The sequence below is a fragment of the Peromyscus californicus genome, unplaced genomic scaffold (assembly GCF_007827085.1).
Source record: "Peromyscus californicus insignis strain IS unplaced genomic scaffold, ASM782708v3 Scaffold_11__1_contigs__length_118956290, whole genome shotgun sequence".
NCBI classification, from domain to species: Eukaryota; Metazoa; Chordata; class Mammalia; order Rodentia; family Cricetidae; genus Peromyscus; species Peromyscus californicus.
Window position 1 is genome coordinate 80,400,145 of NW_026294402.1, and position 18,311 is coordinate 80,418,455.

General features: G+C 43.1%; 1 protein-coding gene and 1 long non-coding RNA gene across 12 annotated transcripts in view; both read left to right on the forward strand.

Annotated features, from left to right (window-relative positions):
- The first annotated feature begins 8,555 nt into the window (after positions 1 to 8,555).
- Tpbg (trophoblast glycoprotein) lies at positions 8,556 to 12,039 on the forward strand. Of its 5 annotated transcripts, none has more exons than XM_052715663.1 (2): positions 8,556 to 9,117; positions 10,132 to 12,039. In XM_052715663.1, the coding sequence occupies exon 2, from the start codon at positions 10,471 to 10,473 to the stop codon at positions 11,749 to 11,751; it is 1,281 nt and encodes a 426-aa protein (XP_052571623.1). In that variant the 5' UTR covers positions 8,556 to 9,117; positions 10,132 to 10,470; the 3' UTR covers positions 11,752 to 12,039. The 5 variants fall into 5 exon arrangements, with proteins under 5 accessions (XP_052571623.1, XP_052571633.1, XP_052571659.1 ...); XM_052715673.1 differs by lacking the exon at positions 8,556 to 9,117 and adding an exon at positions 9,249 to 9,462; XM_052715699.1 differs by lacking the exon at positions 8,556 to 9,117 and adding an exon at positions 9,541 to 9,720.
- Positions 12,040 to 14,773: 2,734 nt separating this feature from the next.
- Positions 14,774 to 18,311, forward strand: part of LOC128096300 (uncharacterized) — a 31,444-nt gene continuing 27,906 nt past the window's right edge. For all 7 annotated transcript variants that reach the window (XR_008213592.1, XR_008213598.1, XR_008213600.1 and 4 more), the window contains exons 1-3: positions 14,774 to 15,165; positions 16,003 to 16,153; positions 17,773 to 17,885. This is a non-coding gene — a long non-coding RNA (uncharacterized LOC128096300). The remainder of the gene's footprint in view (positions 15,166 to 16,002; positions 16,154 to 17,772; positions 17,886 to 18,311) is intronic.

The following is an 18,311-nucleotide window of genomic DNA, read 5'->3' on the forward strand; positions in this document are numbered from 1 at the left end:
TGGGTAAAAACACATTAGAAGCCAGTTTGGTAGTTTTTGAACAAGTTAAAAATGAATCTGCTGAAAACTCCTTTCAATCTCCTGGTATTTGTCCATGATAAAAATGTACACTCCTACAGAGATTTGAAAGTAAATGTTTACCCCTGCCTTGTGTATGATAGCTCCCGGCTAGAAGTATCTATCAACAGGCCAAAGACAAGGTCCTATATTTACACTATGGAATATTATTCAGGAAGAAAAAAGAAAAATTAAAGTTCTGATACTTATACTAACATGCATAAATCTTAGATAAATACACTGGAAAAAAAAACAATAAAAGAGCATGTACAGCTATGGTGTGCTTTTTGTGTGTTAGGATTAAATCAGGGTTTCCAATATGCCAGGCACATATTTCTCCTGAGATACAGCCCAGCACTCTTCTAAAAAAGTTTAGAATTCCTTACCACAAAGCTTGGGCATCATGGATGGGCTTTAGGGTGACCGTACATCCCATGCAGATGGTTGCAGACATGATAAGACGCATTTCAGTGTCTGGAGAATTCTGTGGACATGCATTGCTCACACTCGGGCAGACTGCATTAACAGGGTCATGATCTACAGGTGGAGCCCTGTCTGGTAATGAACATGGACTGTCTCTGGGCCCCATTGGTTTCAAACCATTTTGACGGTTGCTTTTTAGTAAATATCACTGCGTCAGTATCTCTTGACTAAAGCCCTTCTGGTGTCGTGGGTCCCTCTAGCTCAGTAAAGGTCACCTATGCCATGTGCTCTGCACCCGACTTTCCTCTGCCGTAAACCACACACTGTTCAGCCACATGGCTCGACACTGGCTCAGCCTCACTCTCCCTAGTTAAGAGTCCCAAGCTTTTTCTTTCACTAGTAAGGTGATATGATGAACTTGGACTCCAACACACCTGGCACTCTTTGGTCCTTTGGCTGTTACGTTGGAGACCTAAACTAAATCAGATGGAATATTCAATGTATCAGATGTGAACACTGCACACAGCACTAGGATGGTCATATTCACCAATGCACTTGAGCTTGTGGAGTCAGATTTGCAGAATACATTAGAGAAGCAAGGTTCATGGGCTCAAACTTTGGCCTAACACTATCTGCTAAACACTCTGGTGGACATGTACTCGATGCCTGCCAGAGTACCAAGATGAGAAACTTTTGAGGACAATTGCTGACTTTCGAGGCAGTTCTTTTTGGAAGGCAAAGTGGGGTACTATGAAAAAAGAAAGCACATTAATAACTATTTGTCAACTGTATTATATTTAGTTGAAAGGAATTGAATTTGGATGGTCATTACAATTGCAAATGCTCCTTCCTAATTCTGGGCTGAATTCTTGTCTGCCTTTAACCCCATCTTGATCAGGAACTAAAGAAACGGGTGCTCCTCAGCACTATCTTCAAAGTAGGATCCATTTGCATGAAACATTGGATATGAATATGAGGGTCATCAAGATGGTTCAGCAAGTAAACGGGACTGATGCCAAGCCTGACAACTGGGCTTTAATCCCCGGAGTCCTCACAGGAGAAGAATAACTAACTCCTGTCAGTCATCCTCTGACCTGCACTCTCATGGCGTGGTATGCGTTCACCCAGGAAAAAAAAATGCTACAGCTATAAGTGGACATGAGGCAACATTACTGGTTTAAACTTTTTCCATGACTCCCTTTTAAAAGACAATACCTTCAGCCAGGTAAGACAGGCTCTTCTTTAAACTGGTAACTTCACTATTTCATCTCTTCTCCAGGGATGTTTCAGTTCCTCACAGTCAAACTTGCCTCTTCCGTCTAGAATTGTTAGACTTCGTACTGTGTGCATCATTTAAAATATAGACATCTCTTCTAGTATCCTATTTTAAAACTAAACTTGTCTGTATTCTCACAACCACAGTGAATAAATTACCAAGAGTTGAGTTCTAGCTCTTAGACATCTGCACACATTGTTTTAAAACTTTCTGAAACCAGTGTTTCCTTTTTACAACAAATATCTTATAAAAGCCACATGTAATATATAAAAATGTGCCTTCTCACCTAATTGTTAGTGTGTGTGTGTGTGTGTGTGTGTGTGTGTGTGTGTGTGTGTGTGTGTGTGTAATTTCCAATCAAATACTGAAGGATAGATAAGGGGCAAGGAAGTTTTAAATAAAAATGTAGTACAACATAGAAATGTTTGGGCATAAGCTTATCAGAGGCTTAAGGAAATAGTAATAAACCTCCATTCACTTACAAATAAGCTATGATTTAAGGGGCATTGACTTGCTACATGGGTGAATGTAGAAACCAGCTTCTTCACATAGTCCACACTTCACATTAAGGACCACTACTTACTACTCACAGGAACTCCAGATGCAGGTGGTTGCAGGGGAACAGCTGGCACCACAAACCGAACAAGAGGCATGGCTGTCAGAGGTAGTTATGGTAAAGTTCCAGACAAAACAGCATTGCTTCTTCTCTTGGTGAGCAACAAAGCTTCATCCCTTGAAAATTTGGTGTGCAACAAAACGATGCTGTATTTGTCGTCTGAGTGTGAAGTGGATCTGATTCTAGGCTAAAGCTTCAGAGGTTAATCTACAAGAATGCATATTTGAAACTCACTCAAGACAGAACAATTCTTCATTGTAGGGAGTTGCTATCTAATTACAGGATTTCTAATATCCTTGGCCTCTGCCCATTAAATTCCAGGAGCTCTCAATTACTGTTGACAACCAGAAAATGCCCCCGAAATGTCCGAAATGCCCAGTGGTGGCAGTGCCACTCTGTTGACAGCCAAGCCCCTGCATCATCTAGTCCCCCCACCCCTGCCCCATCCCAGTCTTTCACCTCAGCTTTAGTTTTTGTTTTTTACTTTTATTTTTTACCCTTTCTCAGTTGAGTCTCCAAATTTCTTTCTCTATTCTTAATCTTCTCTGTTGAAAACTCATTGTTCTCACGATCCTGCTGTTCCCTACTGATCTTCTGTGGCTCCCAGCACTGTAGGATAAACCAACCAACCGTTCGGAGGTCAGCCATATTTAATTTCATGCTGGAAAGGAGCATGGTTTGAGCCAGGGTCTGATGTAGCTTAGGCTGGCCTCAAACTTGCAATGTAGTTCAGGATGACCTTGAAAGAGACATCCCTGCTTCTACTTCCCAACAGTTGGAATTACAGGCATGTCCCCACATCTAGCTTGATCCACCCTATTTCAAATTGGATCTGTACATCTTCCTTTTATGCCTACTGCACCCTTCCTCACATAGCATCCAGAACTGAACATTTCAACTCTTTTGAGCAAATTCTTACTAATATTTCAAAGTGCAAGCTAGGCATCATGACCTAGTGAAGCCTGAGCTTTGCACCATTGTGTTCTGATGGTCTGCTCTCCCATAGGACTGAGTTAAGTGAGGGTCAGGATTTTTATCCTAAGGATCACACAAGTGGCAGGCAAAAGGTGAGGTCTTGAAGAATTTGTTGAATTAATGTTGAGAGATTACGTTCGCTTTCTGAAAATCTGTGTGTATGACATAATTGTTTTTATTTGCTTCCCAGTACTTTCTCATCCATGAAGAAACATGGATTATCAAGTTATTCATTCACTCCAGTCTGCCAGTCTTTAGCCTGTTCTTTAATATGTATTCAATTCTCAGGGAACATGGAGACATCATTATTGTGTTTTTATTTTATTTTAATAGCCCAATTCTACTTTTTAATGACTAGTTAGATAAATCTGTGAACTATTCTCATCTTTGACCCATTCTCTAGCTTATATTTTACTTAAGTTGGGTTGTTTCCAAAAACAGAGGCCATATTTCATTCTTCCTAAAACAACTCAGAATCAGCTCACAAGAATATTCTTTTTAATTGTGAATAATTTATATTTTTTTAAATTTAAGATTCGTGTTAATATGTTTTGCCTGCATGTATGTCTGCGTACTACAAGCCAGTTGTGTCCTTGGAGGCCAGAAGAGGGTGTTTGATCCCCTGGGACTAGAGTTACAGCTGCTCTGTGGGTTCTGGAGATTGAACCTGAGTCCTTTGGAAGAGCAGCAAGTGCTCTTCATCACTGAGTTATCTCTCCATCGCCCATGAATAATTTTTAAAAATTATTCTTCTGCCCTTTCTCTCTCTTGTTCTTCTTTCTTCACTTTGTGTATGCAGGTGGCGGTTACTGTTTTAAGTGTTAGTTAATGGCTCTGTAACAGATTTGCTTGGTATTTGATACTTGACTTTGTTGAATATTTTTCAGACTCGAGAGTGTTCTCTTCATCAATTCCTTTGCTAATTTTAGGCAAAGACCAAAATTAACTAGTTTTAAAGAATCTTGGTGATTGTCTCTGTTGGACCTCCTGGCTTCTTTCTGCTAATTGTCAGTCTCTCTCTCTCTTTCTTTCTCTCTCTCTCTCTCTCTCTCTCTCTCTCTCTCTCTCTCTCTCTCTCTCTCTCTCTCACACACACACACACACACACACATAAATGCCCTTCAGTCCCAAGATTTAGTAGCAATAATTCAATAATATCTCTTTTAGTGACTTTCCTTTGGGTCATTAGAAGAAAAATGATTTCTGTAGAAATAATCTTCTATATAAATGTTAGTGTAGGGCTATTTTCCTGGAGGCTACAAAATGACCTTCGGAAATATATTAAATTGACTTTGCAGGGGCATTCAGATCTTTCCTTCATTCCTCTTTGGAAGATGTGCTCTGAAATCCTCTGTCCTGCTTCAGAGCATGTAAATAGCATTATGCACAAAATTTTTTTCAAGCTGTCAAGAGTAAAGTAAGTATGATAATTTAGTATAATTAAATGCCTAAGACAATCAAAATAGAACTGATCCTGGTAAGTTGTTCTCACTTGCAGGAAACTTCTTTTAAAGTAGTTATCCATGTTGCAATAATGCTGTTGAAAATCTGTAGTATAAGCCAGTCATGGCTGCACATGTTTGCAAATCAAGAACTTGGGAGGCAGAGGCAGGAGGATAAGGCCAGTGTGGTTTACACAGGGTTTCTGGCAGCCAGGGTTTCACAGTAAGATTTTTGTCTCTAAAAGCCAAAACCAAAGTTATAGCATAAGAGTCCACAATATGCAATGTTTTACAATCTTAAGGAAGAAGGCAAGATGGGCAGATGGCCCAGCTGGTAAACTTGTTACCTTTCTAGCAGCACATATAAATTAGCATGTGAGAATGGAGGGCTTGGAATCCCAGCACTGGGGGTGCAGAACAGTAGATTGCTGGAGTTTATTGGCCTGACAGACCAGCCTACTTGGTCACCTCTATGCCAGGGAGAGACTTTGTGATGAATGACACTTAAAGATGTCCTTTAACCTCCACATGTACACTCACACCCCTATGAATATCCATCTACACATATACACACCCCCTTACAAAAATATCCACATGTGCATACACACAAAAGCATATATATGTGTGTGTGTGTGTGTGTGTGTGTGTGTGTGTATGTATATGTATATATATATATTTATATTTGGACATAAATATATCTTTAAATGAAGAAAGATTGTAAATAATGCATGCAATATATACACATGATCCTATTCATAGAAGAAATAGAATTAAAGTATGTGCAAAGTGGGGGCCTGGAGAGATAGCTCAGTAAAGTAGTTGCAGTGTGTGGTGGCTAATATGACCAACTCAACAGGATCTAGAATTGCCTAGGAGACAAGCTTTTGAGCATATCTGTGAAGGTTTATCTAGATTTGGTTAAGTGGGGTAGGCAGACCCACCTTAACTGTGGCACCATTCCATGTGCTGGGGTCCTGGAGGAATACCAGGGAGAAAGTGAGCTGCACTGAGCACTTAGGGCTCTTTGCTTCCTGATTGTGAACACAATTTGATCATCTGACCTAAGCTCCTGCTGCCAAGACTCCCCAGACACATGTGGCTGCACCCTTGGACAGTCAGCAAAAGTAAACGCTCTCTTCTTTAAAGGGGATCTGTTAGAGCATTTTATCACAGTAACAGGAGAAGCAACTGAGATAGGAAACTGAAGCAGTGTGAGGTCACTGCTGTAACAAACTGACTCCCATGGTCCTTAGGCCTTTGGAACTGGTTTGCAAGAACGTGCAAGAGTTTGAAACTTTGGACAAGACAAGCCCTCAAATACTAAAAGCATAGCTTAATGGTGTGTTCTGGTAGGAACTTGGGAGACAAGCATGCTTAGAGAAAACAGACATCAGAGGCTCAGTTCACAAGGTTTCAAAGGGAACAAGGGCTATCAAGAACTGGGCTAGGGGCCAGTTCTTGTTACATTCTGGCAAAGAGTCTGCTGAAATTCTGTGTGTGTCCTGAGAACTTGTGTGATGGTGAATTAAAAAGTCACGAACTAATTTCTTTGGCAGGAAGAATTTCAAGACAGCATATCCTTTGGCTGCGGTGTGGCTGTTGTTCAGTTCTTTGATTTGGATCTAGAGTGAGATAGAGTGAGCCACAAGATTGAACCTCAAAATCAAAGGATTTTAAACAGTGCTGGGATTCTTAAAGACTATACAGACTTTGGAAGTTGGACCAAATCCCTTTTGCATTATGGGATATCCATAAGCCTACAGAGCTGTGCTGAAGAAGCTTCTAGCTTAAAAGTAATGTGTTTGGGTGTCAAGTTGACAAAAGGTAGAGATGTGATGGTTACTATTGTCAACTTGACCGGGTGTAGAATCACCAATGAGACAAGGTTTTGCGCCGCCTGGGAGGGATCATCTAGATTAGGGTAATTAAAGTGGGAAGACCCAACTGAACTGTGGACAACACCACAGTATTCATCATTTAACTGAAATTAAACTTCACTCTGTGTCTTGTCTTTCATTTGTTAAATGTAGCAACTCTACTTTATGGAGACCTTTTCTCACCCTGTGCTGCTATCGTTAACATGGTTATAGAAATAAATCATAATAGATACCCGGAAGGAGAATAATTAAGGAGAGCATAATCACAGCAGTTGATTAAGTGTATCTCAGTTCTCATGGACATCCTTTGAATTTTACTTGTGGTTCCAGTAGAACCACACGTAGCAGAAACACACAGAAGCCACACAGCATGTAAGTGTAGGAGCTGCAAAAGAATTTGTTTCTGGTTCTAGCTAGCTGCTAACTGCAGAGGAAAAGTTGAAAGACACTCAGGTGTACTGCTTACCTGGCCACCTACAGGCATGCCTGACCTTTGACACTTCATGGTGACACCGTCATCTCTGAAGCTCACATGAGAGAACCACATAACTGGGTTACAAAACAAAAATCTGTTTTGAGTAAGTTTGTAGTGTGTGTGTGTGTGTGTGTGTGTGTGTGTGTGTGTGTGTGTGTAGGATGCATTCATAGCCATCTTTGGCTGCAGGCTGAATATATCCTAAAAGACTGGGACTTTGCATAAGTCTCCTGATCTGGTCTAGAGGTGGATGTAAAGACGTGAGAAGCAGGCAGACCTGAGGCTGGTTTCATCTCCATCTTTCCTTTGACAACGTCCTATACTTTACTTTTATGCCAGCTTCCTCATCCGTAAAACTGGAGTGAGAAGATTTATCTTGGTAGTGATGTACAGAGTAAATGGGGCAATTGTTATCAAGTGGTATGAGTAGGCAAGTTGAAGACAGTCGAAGCTGGGTCATATAAGCTCAAAGCCGTAGTTTTTGTTTGTTTGTTTTTAAATTTGGAAAACTGAACAACGAGGACATAGGGCAGGACAACAGTCCTAATGCTACTGTATCTTGCCTCAGAGGTGCTTTGAGGATCAGATGAGAGCATGTGTTGTTTTTCTGAATTCTAAGGAGCCGGAGCACAAGAGCATTTGCTCTTTTGACAGAATCAGATTTAAGACCATGATAAAGGTTCAGAAAAAATTCTTCCCATGCCATTTACTTTACTACAAAAATTAGGCAGTAAAATTGCCTTTTTCAGTGTATAGTCTTCTCAGTTCTAGCACATGTATGGATTTATATAACCATCTCCATGATTGCCATATACAACACGACTTCAGCTTCTGAGTCGGGTTTTTTTTTTTCCCCAAAGCTTTTCACATTTGTATTGCAAAAAACACTTTTAAAAATAAGAGAAAGGGATTTAGATAAATGTGCTGAAGATGCAAATTAATGAAACTGTCTTTTTGTGCAAATTTCTGCAGTCTCCAGGCTCTGCAGCTTTTTTCCTGGGCCATTTTGGCTGGTGTTTGTGTAAACTCTCTTTCTGCAGAAGGAATCAGCCATAGATTGAGAACTGGACCACCACAGTAAGGATGCATGTTGTGGGAACAACCTCCAGCATCGTTAATTGGATCCCTTTTGTTTGGCTGGTGTTCATTTCTCCCAGCCATGTTTCTCCTGTCATTTTCTCTCTGAAATGAACAAGATTGGAATAACCCACACCTTTTACATTAGGGAAAATTATTTGACTGGGGATAAGAAGATAAAGAGTTTTTGAAAGAGCAATGACAGGTCGTTCGGAACTCCAGATCTCTCCGATTTAATGACATTGGTCCTATAAGCATTCCAGCTCTTTCCCTAATCCATCATCCGGCGCCTGCCAGCGCCCCCTGGGAGACAGGCTTTGGGACAAACTTCTTTCCTAGGTCAGCCCGCCCACCTCCCGCCGCGAGCGCTCCCTGCGTAAGTGACTTGTGCTGACACAACGCACCGAATCTGGTGGAGGGAGCTTTCCGGGTGACTCACGTCTTTGCTATTTGCCTTTGTTTCTGGGCTGTTTTAGCTGCCGTTTTTTCCCCTCTGGTTTTAATTTTGAGAGGAGAGAGGGGAAAAAAAAACCCAACCTCATAATGAATCAAGAATGAGTGTTCTTTCCACTAACCCTCCCCCACTTTAAAGTTGACTCTTCTTCACAAGTTTCATAACTACCCAAGGCGTGCGGGGGTGGCACAGGTAGGAAGGCATCAACTAACTACTCCTGAATCTGAAGTTGCCAGCCTTAACCGAGCCACGCGAGAGGAGACTTTCTGAATCTCCCTCACAACCCGGGCGTTTGCCGCGGCGGATGTAACGTGTGCAGCTCGTTCCTTTCTACTGCTGCTTTGCGTTGATGTGGGTCACGCTTAAATCCATCTCAGCACTGCCAGCGATGCCCGAAGCAGCGTGAATTCCAAGAGATCCACCAGCGGTTTTGTTTCTGTCCGAGGTAAATACGCTATGCAAAATACGGAACCACCAAAGGTTGCCGGGGAGGGGGAAGAGAAAGGCAGCTCCTCTTTCCCGGGCGCGTGGCTCGTGTAACTCGGACAGGAGAATGCGCGCAGCCCCGGTCCCCCTCGTCTCCCTCCTTAAAGCCCCTACCTGGCAGCCGAGGTGGGCTGTGCGGCCGCAATCTCTCCAGGAGCCCTGGCCCTCCCCCGCCCCCCGGCTTGGTTTTTCCCAGCCGTGGAGGTTGGGCTAGGGGCTTGGGTGCTAGGAGAGTCGGCGCCCGCCGCGGGAGCCGGGAGGGCGCGGGGACTCGGAGTTGGCTTTAGAGGCGCCGGGCGCAGAGGTGAGAGGCGGGGATCCAGCAGCCAGAGCAGGAACCTGGAGGCGGGAACGGGGCTCCTTTCCACACTGGGGCGTGGAGGGAGCGGGGGTCCTAGCTACCAACCCGCCCACGGTCCCATGGCCGCATTGTTGGCGGGTTCCCTCCCCCTTTCTGGAGACGCCTGGACCCTCTGGGGTGCTGGAAGGCCAGGAACTGGGAAGTTGGGAGTGGGCGACAGCTGTCTGGCTCCGCACTCCTTTCCCCTACTAATCCAAGAAGGTACAAAAAGAGATCGAAAGAGTCACGTAACCCGAAACTTTGCTCTCATCCCAACCTGGGCGGGGAGGAGCGGCAGGGGCGGGGACCCCGGAAGGCAGGTGGTCGGCGGGGGCGGTAGGAGCAGGGATCCTGGGAAGGGAGAAGTTTGCTTGCAGGACACAGCCGTTTCTGCGAGAAGTTCTAGGCGAGAGAAGAGTGTGATCCCCGCAGAAGCAAGGCGGGAGGTGGCCCTGGTACAGATGTGAGCCCGGAAGAGGCAGGCTTAGTGCTCGGGAGTGGGGACCGCGTCCCTCTGTAGGGAAGGACGCACGCGGAGGCTAGGGCCCGGTGGGGAAGGTGGGGACAACTTGGCTCGTCCTCGGGGCGCCGCGATTATCGCCGCTCCTCACACTTCTCTCCCGCCTGTCCCAGGTCGCTCATCCGATCCTGCCCTGCGAAAGGCGCCAACAAAAGAGTCGAGGAGGTGCCACTCCAGCGGCGTTGGGAGGAGGAGCGCTGAGGCCCGTGTTGCTACCGGCCGTGCGTACTCGCTGGAGGGAAGGGCGGGGAGCCGCTCCGGGAGGGGGACGCCCGGTGGCGCCGGGTAAGCCAAGTTCCGGCTTTGGTGTCCCCCCCACCCCCCACGCTCCCTTCGCTCCCAGGCAAGGAAAGTTTGCAGCCAACGCTTGTGGCCGGCTCACGCCCGCGGGGCCCAGCGGGTCGAGCCTTGGGAGCGGGCGCCGTCCCAGCTCCGGGGAGCCGTGAGTAGCGATGCCTGGGGCGGGCTCCCGGGGCCCCGCCGCCGGGGACGGGCGGCTGCGGCTGGCACGGCTGGCACTGGTGCTGCTGGGTTGGGTCTCGGCGTCGGCGCCCAGCTCTTCGGTACCTTCGTCTTCCACCTCTCCGGTGGCCTTCCTGGCCTCGGGCTCTGTGCAGCCTCCGCCAGCCGAGCGATGCCCCGCAGCGTGCGAGTGCTCCGAGGCGGCGCGCACGGTCAAGTGCGTTAACCGCAACCTGATGGAGGTGCCGGCGGACCTGCCTCCCTACGTTCGCAACCTCTTCCTCACCGGCAACCAGATGACCGTGCTCCCGGCTGGCGCTTTCGCCCGGCGGCCTCCGCTCGCCGACCTGGCGGCGCTCAACCTCAGCGGCAACCACCTGAAGGAGGTGTGTGCAGGTGCCTTCGAGCATCTGCCCGGCCTGCGCCAGCTCGATCTCAGCCACAACCCTCTCACCAACCTCAGCGCCTTCGCCTTTGCAGGCAGCAACGCCAGCGTCTTGGCCACCAGCCCCCTGGTGGAGCTGATCCTGAACCACATCGTGCCCCCTGAGGATCAGCGGCAGAACGGAAGCTTCGAGGGCATGGTGGCCTTCGAGAGCATGGTGGCAGCTGCCCTGCGCTCAGGTCTTGCGCTCCAAGGGCTGCGTCGCCTGGAGCTGGCCAGCAATCACTTCCTTTACCTGCCTCGGGACTTACTGGCCCAACTGCCGAGTCTCACGCACCTGGACCTTCGCAACAACTCTCTGGTGAGCCTGACCTATGCGTCCTTCCGCAACCTGACACATCTCGAAAGCCTCCACTTGGAGGACAATGCCCTCAAGGTCCTTCACAATTCCACCTTGGCAGAGTGGCAGGGCCTGGCTCGTGTCAGGGTGTTCCTGGACAATAATCCCTGGGTTTGCGACTGCTACATGGCTGACATGGTGGCCTGGCTTAAAGAGACAGAGGTGGTGCCCGATAAAGCCAAGCTCACCTGTGCATTCCCAGAAAAAATGAGGAATCGTGGCCTCTTGGACCTCAACACCTCCGACCTGGACTGTTACCCTCCCCTCCCCCCATCCCTGCAGACGTCCTATGTCTTCCTAGGTATTGTTTTAGCTCTGATAGGCGCTATTTTCCTCCTCGTTTTGTATTTGAACCGTAAAGGCATAAAAAAGTGGATGCATAACATCAGAGATGCCTGCAGGGATCACATGGAAGGGTATCATTACAGATATGAAATCAATGCGGACCCCAGGTTAACAAATCTCAGTTCCAATTCGGATGTCTGAGAAACTGGACTGGCCAAGGACAGCTCTGCATGAGATGTAGACTTGGGTTTGTTTGTCTGTTTTTGTTTTTTTCTCGTTTTCCCCTTTACTAGGCTTGCTCCACCTCCACTCTCCACCATCAGCACCAATGACTGAAAGCAGTGAAGGGATTTTGCTTCCTTGTTATGTAAAAATTCTTCGTGTGTTCCGTTAATGTCAGAACGTGAACAACTGTGCATACAATGTTAATTTACCCTTTTCCTTTCGGTACTCCTTCATGCCTGCGGAGGATTTTTTTTTTTTTTTCTTTACAAAAGTTCCGGCATGGACATGGACTCTTCCTTATTAACTCAGTTCAAGGTGTAGCAAAGATAGCATTCAACGGAAGCTGCCTCAAATTTTTTGAGAAAAATAACGTTATTCATAAATATGAGTTTCATCTTCACCTACCTATATTATGGAGAAAATAATTGCATCCCCAAACTGCCTGCAGACCTTAGCAAGCTCTTACCTAGAACTTAGTGCACAAGAGCACCTGCATCCAAGAGCATGCTTACATTTTACTGTTCTGCATATTAAAAAATTGCAACTTCAGATAACTTCTTTGACAAACTAAATTACTTTTTGATTGCAGTTTATAGGAAACTGTCTTCAGGGTTTTGGTTTTTTTTTATAAACTGCATTGAGATCCAACAGACCGGATTGTTAAAAAAAAAAAAAAAATCAATAAAGAGTCTTAAAAGAAGCATGGTGTGTTCAAGTTTGGTATTTTGAAAGGAGGATTAAAGGCAGTGGTATTGAATGGCCTTGGTTCAGATATTAAGTTATTAGTTAGCAGACCTGAGATCAAATTGGAGCAGTGTCTTATATAAATAGACAAGATACTTCTGAAACGGTGGATTCTTTTAGGGCTTAAATAGAATTAAAATATTTATAGCCAGACTACTAAAGGTCCCCAAGTTAATGGTATTCATTGTTGTGAAGTTGGTAATAGCGAAGAGTTCTTTGTGATAAACATCTCACAGCTGCCACTTTGTATAGACTAATGAAGTTATTAAGACAGAAATAGTAGTAAAATTGAATGAAGTTGCTCCATGGAATTTTAGGGCCAAGTATGATTCATGTGGTAGCAATAAATGTTTGAAAACAAAGTATCTTAAAATATTCTGGAATAAAATATTTTTAAAGCACAAACAATATTTTCAGAGGTCATAAATTGGAATTCAGAGTCTTGAGAACATTTTTTAAATTTTCAAAAATGGATCAAACAAATGTATTTTTTTAAAATTACCATTATTGCATTTAAACTTAAAGAGATAACCAGAGATAAATATTTGTATCTAGGAGCAAGCGTCATAAGTAATTATTGGGTTTTTATGTTCAGTGTTTAAGAATTTGAGGGCTTTTTAAAAAAGGCTAAGCTCTGAGCTCTATGTAAGTGTATATACCTCCATAAGGAATAAATCACATAAGGAATAAATTAAAGCAATTCTTCATTAACACTCTTGTCCTATAGTCTTCTAGTTCATCTCTATTCCCCTGCCTCCTGCCATCATTGGCCACTTACAGTGAACAGTAAATTTCATTAATCTGTCTCCAAGCCATCGTATAAAGGAACTTAAATATAACCATCGTTCTCTAACTTAAAATAGGAGGACACTTAGAGCAATAAACTTAAGGACCCGTCTTCATTTTAAGTGATTCATGTCTACAGTACTTTACATTTTAAATAAAACTTACACTTTGCTATTTTTATAAATAGATAGATCAGACCTTAAGTTATAAATCTCTTCTTGTAGTTCAATTCAGGAGTTTTCAAAACTATGTGAATCTATTCATTGTTTAGAATTGGTTATATTGTCTAGTCAGAATATGGGGCTTTAAAAATCTTCAGCTGTGTATGGCCTATTTTGTGAAATAGTATTCATTATGTATGGGTAATATTTCTGACCCTATAATTACCTGAGTAAAGACTAAATGTATGATACTTAGTGTTTCATTAAACATGGTAAGTGTTTATTTGGCGTTTATAAACTGGCTAACTGCCATTGTTTTCAAAGAGTAATGAAGATGTTAGTCTGCCAAAAACAGTAAAAATACCTAATAAATGGTAGAAATGAGCTATTGATGACAGGTTGGTGGATGTGTAGATATTATACAGTACTGACAGCCTGCATTACAATGCTTATTTCTTTGCCAGCTGATAGTTGAACAGTTAAAAATTGTGCATTTTTGAAGATTCAGGAACTCTGTAGGATCATTGGCTTTTTTTTTCTTTCTGTTTTTTTTTTTTCCTAATCATCTCCCAAAGCAGTGATGAATCCGATCGAATGAAGATGATTTGCCTGTTTGTTCAGAGGTGGCTGTTTTGAGGTGGTCATTCTTCCCTCCACCCCCACCCCCCACTGTTCTCTCCTGCATGAACCTGCTGATGTACTAGAACCTTGTTTTGTATTGTCATAATACGTGATGTCTAGAAGCTCACAAGCGTTCTAAGTTTCTTGGAAGACCAATGCTATATAAACGCAAGAAGCCTATGGGAGTAATAGAAAATGTGAAACATAGAAGTTGTGCCTTTATTTAAAATAATCACACTTGTTATAAATACTGTTCTTTACCATTATATGTTGTTCTTAGAAACTTACAAGGATTCCACTTTAAAACTAAATTTTGGCTGTTGTTATACTTTATTTCAGAAGGTAAGAGTTCAGCAGACATCCCTTATCCTTAGCGAATTTCATTTGAAGAAAGTTAGAAAAATGCATCTTTTTATGTCCTAATTTGAAGAGCTATTCAAATATCTAATACATACCTAGTTAGTGACAGTACAGCTGTTTGCTTCACTTTAGTGCTCTCCGGTGACATTCACTCTTCAGCATTAATTCTTGTCAGTTCAGCTGCCCTGAGTGCGAGTTACTGGTGATCTCTAAGCTTCCTAAAACAGGGAGGCTTTGAAACACATCTGATGGGTTGATTTTGTTTGTTCATTTTAAGGAAGGTAAGTTTCACACTGAAAGATGAATGGGAAAGGTGAGTTGAAACACATGGGTGACCCATTATTAGTAAGTTCTCAGGAAACATGAAGATTGACAATGTGAATTAATGCTCATTGCAGTATCTTTTAGGAGTGGCTGTGGTACAAGGCAACCAATCTATGGCTTTCTTCCTCTGGCATATTTTCATTCTTCTCCCTTGGGCCTGGGGTTCTAATAAGCTTACTTTGTTGAAGAGTTAGAAGCTTTGCTGCTCAGGTTTGCTAGAGTTCATTCTTCCATGTCATTCCCACTTTGCATCTTGATTTTTCTCCAAAGACTCCGATAACAGATACCACGAGGACCTACAAGGCTAAGGCACGTGCTTTCTTCCTGCTCAGAAATCCCCTAGCCGTCCAGCCTTCAGAGCAGCATCAGGAAGACAAGACTTTCATAAGATCAGGTAGGGGAGAAAAGGGAGGAAATTCTATTTGTGGATAACATACAAAAACTCGTTAATAATTTCTTCTTAGAAGGTTTCAGCAGCGCGGCAGAAGTGTGGTAGAAACGGGTAGCTTAAGAAACCCTGTGCTGTCCTATGTTACCATCTTCTTTCAGATGGGGAAAACAGCTCCTTGAAGGTTTCATACAATTACCTTTTCATTATTCTCCTTGGAGACTGGATTCACAAAAGCTGGCTTTTCCAATTGTGTGTTTTATGTGAGAACATTTTAGCAGCTCGGTCATTGCCATGGGTTTAAAAAAAAAAAAAAACCCTAGACTTAAAATTGTTTAAGATATGGTTTATATATTTACAGATGCATGAATTCTTGGTGCTTCAAACTTGGAAGGGTGCTTAGACATATCAAGCAAGTGTTCCATTCTACAGATGAAAAATGATGACTGTGAGTTGCCCGTAGTCTAATGCCAGCCATTCTAGAACCAGGGTTCTGAGCTACCCATCTCCCACCCTGATTGGCAGATGGCAGCATTGCTCATTGTCTACCTTAGAAATTCCCAAGTCTAATTTTTAAAAAGACAATTTCCTTGGTGCACTTGTACTGTGTTTTGAGTGAGGGTTTCAGTCTCCAGATTTTTCTTCAAAATTAGTAACGGGTACCACGCTTCAGGTCCCTGAACATATGCTAATGTTTTTGAAACAATACTTTCCTGATGGTTGCTACTATAAAACATCTCTATCTATAGCATGATAGGAAATAGTTATAATTATATTATTTATAAATTGTACAGAAGAATGGATTTTATCACAGCATTTTCATATATGCCTATTCACCTCCAGGATAGGAAGTATTTTGGAGACTCCGTGGTGATACTTGGATTGGAAGGACAGAAAATCTGGAATGCTGGGTAATGTGTATAATTCTATTTTGAAGAGGAATTAGTTCAGCTGGTGAGAAAGGAAACTTCATGGCCACGAAGTTCGTCACCAGGTGAAAGGGTCAGTTTTGCATGATTATGGTCTGCTCTCCTGCTCATGCCTATGTCAGATGTGTGTTGCCGTCCTCCCGGGGTCTGGAACCAAACAGGGAGGCTCCGGCAAGGCGACAGACATGTTCTCACCTTATTAAAGCCCGCGTGTTGACAGGCTGTGGCCAGCCCTGCTGCTGCACAGCTTTGCTATCTGTACGTGCAGCCCCACAGACGAGAACCCCAGCTGTCTCCTGCTGTGGAACACGTGCCGCAGTTAGCAAGAGGTTTGTCATTTATGTGGATTTTGGGAAGACTTCATTTGGTACCTCTGAATATGATACCAGTTGATATCATGTCCTGTAGGAAAGGAGCTTTGCTGAATTATCTAAAATAAAAATGTGCCTTAAATTAGACGGCGACATTACAAACTTACATGTAAATTTTTATTAAATATGCTTTCTCTCTTTAGCCAACATTTTATGATAATAAGGCCTATTTATGAGTCAGTTTAGTTTGATAAATGTCAGAAAACACTTGTTATCAAGGAGGCAAGAACTCAAAATACAACCAACAATAAGACTTTTTTGAGGAAAGTACATATTTAATAATACGTTTTAATTTGAGGATATAATCAAGATACAATTTTTATGGAAAGCTTATAGGCTTTTCTCACATAGCACTGACTTTACTGGTTTTTGTTGATTTCTCCAAAGACAGCTGTGATGTATGATATTTCAAGGTCACTACTTGTACACAGGGGAAGTGGACTAGCTGTGACTTTAGGTGGGTCCATTTTCAAACACGTCCGTCATGGACAGTCGCCAGTGTTAGGATGTGAGGGCAGCGAGCCGCAAAGAAGACTTAGCTTTTCAGTCAGACACATTCTGTGATCATTCCTATCGATCCCAAGTGTGGCTATACAGCATTTAAAATACATATTTAAGTTAATTTATACTTTTAAAATATTCAAATATAACATAAATATTTAAAACTCCAGGGGTCAAGGACACAGTGTTTGATACTCTTCATCAAGGGTGAAAAGTCTTAATATTGAGATAAACTGCTTTCTCTTCATGTCACATGTATTTTACATATGTAATTTATGTGTGATGTACAGTAATCATTGTCACTATCTCTAAAATTGTTTTAGAATACTGTATTTCATACAGAGGATGTGTCCTGTGACTTAGGTAATCTTCTGGTGAGCACTGTTGTGCCTGCCTCTGTTCCTGCTTTTGCCATTTTCTCCCTTAATGCAGAGCTTGAAGGAGAATGACTGTCTTTAAACTCTGAAAGTGATGTTGAAGCCTATTTAAAAGTACAGAGTTCACTTTTTGTCATAAAGGTTTTATATCAAATTTTACAGAGCAATAAAATATTTGTGGACAGGATTTTGAGTAAGAAGAAAACTAGCTAGTTGCAGTTTTAAACCTGTGAATGCTGACATTCTTCATGAAAGTAATACATTTAGACGTTAAGTTAGCTTGGAATAAGACAGAGAAAGGGGAGGAGGGATGTGGAAGGGAGGCAGGAGGGGCAGGTATGAAGGAACATATGCAAAGTTAATTGACCTTTCCCATGATAGGAAGTAGTTTCCACAGCAAGCTGTGCCCTTGCCTGCACTCTGCTTTTATTTCAGATGTTCCGTGTGTACCCCATCATTTAAATTCCATGCAAGCTGTGAACTGTGTATCGATCTTCTCACTTATTTGCTTTAACAGCTCCACGAGGCTCCATGAATCATTCATCCAGGTGAGTCAATAAATATTTATTAGATGCTTTCTGCGTATCAGGTGCCGTTGTTGGGATAGAGTTTTAAAAATGGGTTTCTGACATACGGTTGTTTCACACCTACTAGTGAGGCTCGGTGATGATGATAATAACTCACATTTTACTGAGTGTTTCCTGTAAGGCAGACTCTGAGCAAAGCCCTCTGAAGAGCAGGCTGAGGCTGAGAGAGGACAGTGATTTACTGCCTTACATCTAGGTTGGTAAACGTCAGGTGTGGGATTTAAACCGCAGGGTTTTTAGGGGTGGAGGTGAAGAAGGCTAGTGAGGGTGTCTGTCTCTAGGACACATGCTCAAAACTTGAGCTTTTGGACAGCATAATATGAACAGTTTTGCTATAGAGTGGAAGATAAGAAACTGGAGGCTCACACCATGGTGTGAGTTTCGAGT

What these genes read in the sequence shown, in the direction of transcription:
- Tpbg (XM_052715663.1), top strand. Translation starts at nt 10,471, where the DNA reads ATGCCTGGGGCGGGCTCCCGGGGCCCCGCCGCCGGGGACGGGCGGCTG.